The 11,366-nt window shown below is 45.7% G+C and overlaps 1 protein-coding gene across 1 annotated transcript in view; it reads left to right on the top strand.

Moving 5' to 3' along the window:
* The window catches only part of ST6GALNAC1 (ST6 N-acetylgalactosaminide alpha-2,6-sialyltransferase 1), a 57,566-nt gene that overhangs the window by 16,838 nt on the left and 29,362 nt on the right, over positions 1-11,366 (top strand). Inside the window, exons 5-6 of the mRNA XM_018555682.1 lie at positions 6,202-6,370; positions 9,215-9,389. Of these exons, the coding sequence (XP_018411184.1) occupies positions 6,202-6,370; positions 9,215-9,389 (344 nt within the window). The remainder of the gene's footprint in view (positions 1-6,201; positions 6,371-9,214; positions 9,390-11,366) is intronic.

The following is an 11,366-nucleotide window of genomic DNA, read 5'->3' as shown; positions in this document are numbered from 1 at the left end:
TACAAAAAAGAATATGGATATGGATCAAAATTTCAATAATAATGATCAACACAGATAATAAGAAAAATAAAACCGCAGGATATTATTTCAAATATTAATGCAACAAAACTAAGTAACCCCTGGAATGTAATTAGTAGACATGTGCACCAGCAAAAAATTTGCTTTGTTTCGTTTTGATTCGAATTTTGCGTTATTTATTTTTTTAGGATTCGGGTCCGAAATTCAATTCGTTTCGGGATTCGGACAAAATTCGTTAGCAGTAGTCTGGTCGAAATTTCATTTTGTTCGTTCGTTGCAGCAAAGTGACATTGGGAATTTTTTTTTTTTTACAGTCTGCAGAAGAGGAAAAAAAAAAAGCGTGAGGTTCCCCCCCCAAATCATACCAGACCCTTTAGGTCTGGTAGGAATTTCCCCCCCCCCAGCCCCCAAAAATGGGGGGAGGGGGGGGAAACATGGGGTCCCCCCTAACATTCCTACCAGACCCTTGATCCGAGCACTGGCCTGGCAGGGCAGGAAAGGGGGGGGCGACCGAGAGCCCTCCCTCCCTGCGCCTTACCAGGCCGATGGGGACAAGGGCCTCTTCCCCACAACCCTGACCCGGTGGTTGTGGGGGTCTGCAGGCAGGGTTTGCATCGGGGTACCCAGTTAATTAAGGGGGCACCCAGATGCTGCCCCCCCTTTGAAAGAGTAAGGGGTAATTGAAATTTTTTTTTTTTACTATTCCTTTAATGAAAAAAAAAATGGCTCCATCAATCTAATCCAGCGTCAATCCCGATGCACGACGCCCAACGCAAGACCGTCCCACTGCATAACGACTGTCCGAACCCGACGAAAACTCGCCGCAAAATTACATTCCTGCTCGAAAGTAAACAGATGGGCGGAGCGGGCCGTGATGTCATGGCTCGCTCTGCCCATTTGCCATTCTCAGCTGTCAAATACTACATAGCATTCGGGAACTCCCGAATGCTATTCGTGAACTCCTGAATGCCATTCGGGTCTGTGAGCAGAGGTGTCATAACTGCCTTAACCCTCTTGGGCATGGAGTTCACCAGAGCTTCACAGGTTGCCACTGGAGTCCTCTTCCACTCCTCCATGATGACATCACGGAGGTGGTGGATATTAGAGAGCTTGCGCTCCGCCACCTTCCGTTTGAGGATGCCCCACAGATGCTCAATAGGGTTTAGGTCTGGAGATATGCAGTCCATCACCTTTACCCTCAGCTTCTTTAGCAAGGCAGTGGTCGCCTTGGAGGTGTGTTTGGGGTCGTTATCATGTTGGAATACTGCCCTGTGGCCCAGTCTCCGAAGGGTGGGGGTCATGCTCTGCTTCAGTATGTCACAGTACATGTTGTCATCTATGGTTCCCTCAATAAACTGTAGCTCCCCAGTGCCGCCAGCACTCATGCAGCCCCAGACCATGACACTCCCACCACCATGCTTGACTGTAGACGAGACACGCTTGTCTTTGTACTCCTCACCTGGTTGCCACCACACACGCTTGACACCATCTGAACCAAATAAGTTTATCTTGGTCTCATCAGACCACAGGACACTTTATCCAGTAATCCATGTCCTTAGTCTGCTTGTCTTCAGCAAACTGTTTGCGGGCTTTCTTGTGCATCATCTTTAGAAGAGGCTTCCTTCTGGGACGACAGCCATGCAGACCAATTTGATGCAGTGTGCGGCATATGGTCTGAGCACTGACAGGCTGACCCCCCACCCCTTCAACCTCTGCAGCAATGCTGGCAGCACTCATACGTCTATTTCCCAAAGGCAACCTCTGGATATGAAGCTAAGCACGTGCACTCAACTTCTTTGGTCGACCATGGCGAGGCCTATTTGATGTCATGGCTCGCTCTGCCCATTTGCCATTCTCAGCTGTCAAATACTACATAGCATTCGGGAACTCCCGAATGCTATTCGTGAACTCCTGAATGCCATTCGGGTCTGTGAGCAGAGGTGTCATAACTGCCTTAACCCTCTTGGGCATGGAGTTCACCAGAGCTTCACAGGTTGCCACTGGAGTCCTCTTCCACTCCTCCATGATGACATCACGGAGGTGGTGGATATTAGAGAGCTTGCGCTCCGCCACCTTCCGTTTGAGGATGCCCCACAGATGCTCAATAGGGTTTAGGTCTGGAGATATGCAGTCCATCACCTTTACCCTCAGCTTCTTTAGCAAGGCAGTGGTCGCCTTGGAGGTGTGTTTGGGGTCGTTATCATGTTGGAATACTGCCCTGTGGCCCAGTCTCCGAAGGGTGGGGGTCATGCTCTGCTTCAGTATGTCACAGTACATGTTGTCATCTATGGTTCCCTCAATAAACTGTAGCTCCCCAGTGCCGCCAGCACTCATGCAGCCCCAGACCATGACACTCCCACCACCATGCTTGACTGTAGACGAGACACGCTTGTCTTTGTACTCCTCACCTGGTTGCCACCACACACGCTTGACACCATCTGAACCAAATAAGTTTATCTTGGTCTCATCAGACCACAGGACACTTTATCCAGTAATCCATGTCCTTAGTCTGCTTGTCTTCAGCAAACTGTTTGCGGGCTTTCTTGTGCATCATCTTTAGAAGAGGCTTCCTTCTGGGACGACAGCCATGCAGACCAATTTGATGCAGTGTGCGGCATATGGTCTGAGCACTGACAGGCTGACCCCCCACCCCTTCAACCTCTGCAGCAATGCTGGCAGCACTCATACGTCTATTTCCCAAAGGCAACCTCTGGATATGAAGCTAAGCACGTGCACTCAACTTCTTTGGTCGACCATGGCGAGGCCTATTCTGAGTGAAACCTGTCCTGTTAAACCGCTGCATGGTCTTGGTCACTGTGCTGCAGCTCAGTTTCAGGGTCTTGGCAATCTTCCTATAGCCTCGGCCATCTTTATGAAGAGCAACAATTCTTTTTTTCCAGATCCTCAGATAGTTCTTTGCCATGAGGTGCCATGTTGAACTTCCAGTGACCAGTATGGGAGAGTGAGAGCGATAACACCAAAATTTAACACACCTGCTCCCCATTCACACCTGAGACCTCGTAACACTAATGAGTCACATGACACTGGGGAGGGAAAATGGCTATTTGGACCCAATTTGGACATTTTCACTTAGGGGTGTACTCACTTTTGTTGCCAGCGGTTTAGAGATTAATGGCTGTGTGTTGAGTTCTTTTGAGCCGACAGCAAATGTACACTGATATACAAGCTGTACACTCACTACTTTACATTGTAGCAAAGTGTCATTTCTTCAGCGTCGTCACATGAAATGATGTAATACAATATTTACAAAAATGTGAGGGGTGTATTCACTTCTGGGAGATACTGTATATATAAAAGAAAAATATATAAAATTATTCAATTAATTATGTGGATGCTTCATGCAATACTAATAATGCAATTGAAATTATTGGTAATACAATTTCTTTCATTTATAATACTGTATCTAAGACAACTTTTATTATGCGGTTTTTCTTCCCCAGTAATAAAAAAAATCATAGTCTCTTTGTTAAATTTGAGACATAACATGTTTTTCTAACACAGTCTAGCTCCAAGGCCCGTCCTTATCTTGTTTTTGGCTGATACCCCCACAATTTACCACCTGGGAATGTGGCCCCATGGCCAGTCCTTATCTTGTTGTTGGCTGATACCCCCACAATTTACTAGCTGGGAATGTGTGGGATAAGGCTCTAAGAGTCGCTGATGTTAGAGCTTTTCTCCATAAATCATGAACTTAAAGGGTTTCTACACCCTCCATTTTTTTTCTTTATAAATCTACTGCTAGCCAGCAGTAGATATATGCAAAAAGTAAAACATCTTTTTAAAAAACCCTTTAAAAGCGGTTTAAACTTACCCCTGTCTTCGCCGCGCACTCCCCTCCGAAAACCCAAAAATGCTTCGGTGGCCGCAAAGCATATTGGGGCGGGCGCATGCGTAGTTCGGATTTTTGGCCGGGAGACCAGGAGAGACGCAAGGTAAATATGTGGACCCGTACACCCGCATGCAGACACCGTGGGACAGGAAGTGCCAGCAAGGACAGAGGAGTCAGCGCTGGATCTGAGACCCGCAGCAGCGCTGGAGAGAAGGCTGAAAAGGACAGGAAAGAAGAAGAAGATCGGATTAAGAGACTTCATTTAAGTTAAGTGCTTTCATTAACATTGGGGGGAGGGAAAAACGTTTTTGCCTTTAATGTCACTTTAAGTTCACATACTATTAGAACAGACAGTACAAGATGGCTTCCAGGATGCCCATATCACAATGTGTACAACAATATGCATAGGCCCCATAGATTATTTCTTTTTAGCCTCAATAGTTCTGACATATACTCTGATCACAGCGTGGCTTAAGCATAGTATACCGGTAATTAGGGATGTTCAGATACAAAGTACCGTGCTCGGTACAAGTACAAGTAGATACTTTTCGAGCTCAAACACTAGACTAGAGAAAAATTAAAAAGTTAGGAGGCAGCTGTCATTTGTAAGGAGCACACGGAGCTCCTGGGATTTGTACATCTCTGTTTTAATGTATGATTTTGTTTTTATAAACATATATAAAAGCATGCACCAATACCATTTTTCCACTGGGCAAGTGCCCCCCCTGCCCCCCCGGTTGTTACGCCACTGGTCATGTGACAGTTTTTCTAAAACAATACAGACTAATGATTTCAGGACATTGGTGATGCGCCAGAGCCAGGTCCCAGCTGCAACCGCTGCAACCCCGGTAGTTCTCATGAAAATACCAAGTATCAGCACTGGTATCTGAACTGGTATCTGGACATCCCTACTGCTACTAACAGTACTTTATTTATTAGGTTATAATGAAATTGCTTTTATTGAGTACTTTTATTTGTTTATCTTCAGAAACCCTTTGCCGGATGAATTGCTGCTTACATAAAACTTGCTCATTGCTAAAAAAAAGTTTTTCTCTGTACTGAATTTTCCTTGAGAAAATGTTTATGATAATTAACCCCATCTTCTGTCTGAGGATCTGTGAGTCATCACGTCTAATACAGTGTATTGGACATTAGGATACAGAGGTACATTCTACCGATAGAGTGGAAGGGAGGGAGGCTGCAGGGACCGGTCTAGCAGTCCGAGGTTCGGGTGAGTATATCTTTCATATTTTAAACCCTAGACAAAAATGAACATGTAACCCTTGCAGTGTGGGGGCTGCCCCACTACAAGGGTTACACTTCATTCTGCCCAAAGTTATTCTTTAAATCTAACTTTACCTTTTTGGAAGGAAAAGCATTACAACATTTGAGTTGGGTTTACATTTGCAGTCCAGCAGCATGGTCTGATTTGGGAATGGCAAACATACAGTAATAAGGGGCTATGTAATGGGAATTCACAGTATAGGTAATTATACCCCTGCAGTAGCACTGCAAAGAAGGAAGCATAACCTGCACATGTAATAAGCTATTGCCATGGCTGTCCCCATGTACATACAGTATATCATTTTAAAAGATAAACAGCTATTGATAAAGTTATTTACATTAGACTGATCTCTTTTACATGTACACTTTATATCACTATTATCTCTTTGTATCAGGACATCATTGATGAGACTATACTGTATATTTCCCTATTTGCGTGCTGACATTTTTGTATGTTTACTTTCTTTCTCTTTAGAGTTGTCCTATATCTGTAAAAATCAAGGCTCTCAATTCATTTTGGCTAAGGCCTCATTCACACTGCCGCACGTATGCGCGCGTATACGCGCGTACGTGCGTATTGTACCATATGCAACCTATGCAAATAAATGGCTCCATACACACAGCCGCGTATAGAGCCGTATATTTGCGTAGCGTATATATGCGCAAAAACAGAATGGAACAGAGAGGCGTCCGGGCAGCGTATTTCTGCGTATTTACGCGCATATACGCGTCTATACGCGCGTACATGCGTACAGCACATTAAAAATTCAATTACGAGTGATGCACTCTGGGATTGCATATAGTGCACGCATATACGCTCGTATATACGCTTGTATACGCGCATAGACGCGTATATACAATTTTGCTTGCGTTGTGTGTGAATGAGGCCTAAAAGAGAAATTCCTTAGCCAAATCACAATATTTTTTTTACATGTACACTTTATATCACTATATATCTCTTTATATCAGGACATCATTCATGAGACTATACTGTATATTTCCCTATTTGCGTGCTGACATTTTTGTATGTTTACTTTCTTTCTCTTTAGAGTTGTCCTATATCTGTAAAAATCAAGGCTCTCAATTCATCTTGGCTAAAAGAGAAATTCCTTAACCAAATCACAATATTTCTGGATAATCACCACTTCAGTAATCATGAATGGGTCAGACTGGGACACTTTATTCCTCCATATGGCTGGATGGAATTAAACTACACTGGTAATTCAATCTTCATACACATATACTATTAAACAGCATCTCTTTACATTCCATTTGATCAAAAGTGATCTATAGTGGTTTTTAATACTTTTTATTTTTTATACCATATATGGAGATGGCTAGTAACAAACTCTCAACAGTCTTCATTTTTCTGCAACATTTTTGTTTTACGCAGCAGAATGATCCTGGTTTTGGAGCTCCCAAGGCACTTGTCATGTTCAGAGGTATTTGCTGACACCTGATGGTGATAGCTTTTTATGCCTGAAACCAGTTCAGCAACCTATGATGCACACACACGCACGCACACACATATTGTATGCATTTAATGCCCATCTTTGGCCAAAGTTGAATCCACCCACCCCTCCTTCTCACTCCCATGAATTTTCCAATATTTCTTTTTGAAAGGCTATAAAACACCTTTTTGTACTAACTGTGTTCCCTTACCACTGGTAAGTTACCAGTGTCTCTTCTGGTAATGAAGACTTGTCATCCAGCACTGCAGTCTATGCCCACACCGACTAGTCTCTCCCTGAGACATTTTCATCATCAGGACCTGAGAGGATGCCACCACTGGACAGCTAGGAGGAAGTGTCCATGTCAGCCAGGCAGCAATGTAGGCAGCTGAAGAACAATCTGGGCAGCGGTTCCTCTGCATTCAGATCGATAAGGTCCCCCACGTCTGAAGCTGGTGACGAGGAGATGGGGTTGGCCGCCATCTCTCCCAGGAGCTTCAGGGGGGCTATGGGTGTGGGGCAGAGGGTAGAAGCACTCTGCCCTGTTGCCAGCTATTCTGCTGGGACGAGTAGTTCCACTGCATCTGTGGTTGCTGGGGCATGCTGTTGAGCAATGTCGAACAGTCTTTTGTATGCCTGTTCCAGCTCCCATTCTTGTGTGACTAAAAAGTCCAAATCAGCCCTCAATCCGAGTTCACTGGGGAGTTCCAACTCCCTAAAATCACGTATGTCCTCCCACCTCCACTCCTGTGCACTCCCAAATTGTGGATCCTCCTGGAGCGCCTCAAATATAAGTCCCGGGCCACCGAAGTCATAGCCCTCTGTGGGATCATTGTTCTCCAGCCATGGACACAATTGGGTGACATACCACTGCAGCGCCCGATGCCCGTCATCCAGCATGAGTTCTGTTTGGAGCAGCCAATCCATCTCCGACTGCCATGCCTCCCGGGTCTGCTCTCCCAGGAAAGGCACACGCAAGTCCCATTGCAGCCAGTATCGTTCCTCGGATGTAGGGAGGACCTTGCCACAATAGTGCTGCTGCAATTGAAGAGTCTCCCTCCAGATCTCCCGGCGCAAAGCGTCTCTCCTTCCCAGCATATCCTGGGCAGAACCAGGATTGTCGAGCTGGGCCAGCGCTTCCATGGCCGTAGGCAACTGTGGCTCTTCTCCTATGTCCGCAGCAAACTTGGTCCCGGTGGTGGTTTGAATGTCTCCTTAGGCAAGGAAGAGCATCCCACCGCTTGCCACCAATGTGACGGACCCCGGTACTCAGGATGAGTATGTCCGCCGCTGTCTTCTTCCTTGCTGAGGAGATATTGGAACCTGAAGATCCTTAGCTCCCAGTTTCCCCAGTCACTAGCCAAGGCTTGAGTGTAGGGTAAACAAACTCTGCTTTATTGAGCAACTGCACAAACTTTTATACAGCAAGTGATGAAATCAGAATATAATCCCATCACATCCCCCCTCCCCTCCCAGACAATCGGTCTGCTCAACACCACAGGTGTCCACCTGCTAACGAACTCCAGACAGCCATAGCAGGAGCCTGGCCAGAATGTCATTGTTCTGAGCTCCCTCAGAGTACAATGGGAGATAACGAGGGATGGTGCTGATAGTCTTTCCATAACCAAGTCACACAACATAACGCACTCAAACATAACCCAACACCAATACACATTTAACTCATAAACTGATCACCATGTCGTCACACAATCCCCCTCCTCTGCAGTGAGGAAAAGAAAAGACTTGTGACCCAGTATGCCATATGACTGTGGATTTAAGTAGGGAGCTCTTATATTAGGATTTTGTTTAAAAATAAACTAGCATGGTGATTATTTTGCGGGAGTGGGGGAACTTGATACCCAGAGATCACCATTAGGGTTTAAGTTAGGGTTCACCGCTACAATGAGTTTGTGGCAAATCCCCAGGAAAATTTTGGCCAAAAGGTTTGCTGGTTAGCCTCCAAAAGTAGGGAACAACCCATATTGCAGTGCGTAGTCTTTGGTCAGCCACATAATTTGAACAAAATGGATAACCAGGCCCCCTTTAACAGAAGGGTGGACTCACAGCAGCCATATTGTTAGTGTGTCCTGAAGGGAGAGCTAATAGTTCTGCGCAGGCAAAGATATGTTTATTTATATATTTCTTAATTTTGGTATTGGTGCATGTTCCCCATGACTTCCCATGCCCTTTGTATGACAATAGCTTGTTTATTAGCCCCACAAATGGCCACAATTGAATAACAAGACTTTTATGGGGTTTACCACAAAGATTGTGAACTTTGTGAGCACGGTTCACTAAACCGTTAACGAACCGTACCCAAGCAGATTGACTCAACCCATTAAATCCATTAAACCCATTAAATCTCATCATTAAATCCAGTTATGTGTTCAATGACAAAAGATTTTAATAAAACCAGTATGAATACATTTTGTCTTCATATTAGTCTCCTTTAATGCCCACATCATAATGCTGCCATTCTGACTGTTATGCTTACAGAGGGGGGTGGTTTTTCAGAGTGCTTTCTGTCATTTTTCTGTCTGATTCACCTGCAGAAGTTTCATTGTTTTTTTATTCATATAATTTCTAATTAGCTCTTGATTACATGTTTCAGTGGTTCGGGAGGTGGTTTCTGCTCTTCCGCGGATCCCAGACCAGCAGCTACTTCTCACTGAGAAGAGTGAGGATAAGTTTCCACGCTGCATTAGCTGTGCTGTGGTTGGGAACGGAGGCATTCTCAATGCATCAGGTCTCGGCAGGGAGATTGATGAACATGATTACGTATTTCGGTAAGCTCTTGCAACAGAAAACTAACCATAAACCTTCTTGTTTCCTTTATCAAATTTTTTTTTAACTTATCTTATTACTTATTTAATAATGCAGCCCACCTTTAAAGTATATAGAGACATCAACAAATGAATCTCCAAATATTGTGAGACTAGCAGGACTAGCAGGACGAGCAGCAGTGTCCTAGATCTCACACTGCAGATATACAGCTATGAGCCTTAAGGTACAGGTGCATCTAGGCACAGGAAGTAGACATGTGCACCGGCAAAAAATTCATTTAGGGGTCTATTCACGAAGCAGCCGAAGGATCTAGCCGTAGCTTCGGCCGATCCTTCGGCTAGCTTCGGCGCCAGGACCCCTTCGGTTCAGTAGAACCGAAGGGCTGCTGTAGAGGCTATTCACTATAGCCCGTACAGCTCCCGAAGTCAGCCGGGCGGCTCGACTGAGCCGAGGAGAAAGCAGAAGCTGGCCGAGCGGCTGGCCATTGGCCGGCCGACAGCCTGCTTCTGACAGCTGGGCGGATCCAGCTGTGATCTTACGACTGGCTCCGGCCACTTGCAGAGAGATCAGCGTCCCTGGTTACCAGCTAACCAGGGACACTGATCTCCAGACAGCCTAACTCTCCCGGGTGCTCTGGGAGTCTCCCGCTCCCGGCCGCCATGGAGAAAAACACTGCTTTTTCTTTTTTTTTTTATTCTGACACGGAGCCGTAGGAATGCATTGGAATGCATTCACCATAGGAATGCATTGCTAGATTCCTATTGGCTATTCCAATTTGCAATAGCCAACTAGTTCAGCGGCATTTGGCTATTCACTCACTGCTGTTCGGCATCTATAAGAATAGACAGAACAGAAGCGAGTAGCCTGTTGGAGGTTCGGCTTAGCCGATCCAGATGTTGGATCGGCTAAGTCAAACTCCTTCTGCACTTCGGGTCGGCCGAACATGCTGAGCATTTTCGGCCGACCCGAAGCCACCCGATGTACGGCTGATTTCAGCCAATATATGGCTGAAATCAGCCGTATAAACCTGAAGTGAATAGCCGAACAGTGTTCGGCTCACTTCACTTCAGGTCGGTCTTTCACTCGGCTGCCTATGGCAGCTTAGTGAATAGACCCCTTAGTTTCATTGTCATTTTGATTCGTATTTTGCGTTATTTCGTTTTTCGGGGATTTGGGTCCGAAATTCAATTCGTTTCGGGATTCGGACTAAATTCGTTAGCGGTACTCTGTACGAAATTTCATTTGTTGGATGAAAGTCTGCAGAAGAGAAAAAAAAAAAAAAGCATAAGGTTCCCCCCTAATATATACCAGACCCTTTAGGTCTGGTAGAAATGTTAGGAGGGACCACCCTCCAAGTTAAAACAAAAAAAAGTGCGTGGGGTTCCCCCCAAAATCCATACCAGGCCCCTTAGGTCTGGTAGAAATTTTAAGGGGGAACCCCAGCTCCCAAAAATGGGGAAAAAAAACTTGGGGACCCCCCTAACATTCCTACCAGACCCTTGATCCGGGCAGGAAAAGGGGAAGACAATCCAGTGCCCCCCCCTGCACCTTACCAGGCCACGTGCCCTCGGCATTGGGAGGGTGTTGGGGTCTGCGGGCAAGGGGGCTTATTTGCATCGGCGTACCCCTAATTAAGGGGGCACCCGATGCCGCCACCCCTTTGTGAATGAGTAAGGGGTACTTGTACCCCTACCCATTCACTAAGGGGTTAAAATTCACAGTAAATCAACAAACCACACTTTTAGGCCTTGTTCACACCAAATGCAGAGCAGATCTGCATGAGTTTCTGCACACGCAGTGCAGTGGGTTGTGCCGCATTTTTTGCCGCGTTTTTTATGCGTTCCGGGACGTTTTTGGGCTTTCAGTGCGTTCCAGGGCGTTTGCATGCATTTGCATGCGTTCCAGAGCAGGTAAAATAGGGCCTGCTGCAGTTTTTTTTACCTGCTCTGGAACGGAATGCTGCAATGTGAACTGGAGCT

Source organism: Nanorana parkeri, unplaced genomic scaffold (assembly GCF_000935625.1).
Source record: "Nanorana parkeri isolate BGI_ZX_2015 unplaced genomic scaffold, ASM93562v1 scaffold209, whole genome shotgun sequence".
Taxonomy (NCBI): domain Eukaryota; kingdom Metazoa; phylum Chordata; class Amphibia; order Anura; family Dicroglossidae; genus Nanorana; species Nanorana parkeri.
Note: the sequence above shows the minus strand (reverse complement) of the source record. Positions and strands in the feature narration are given on the sequence as shown.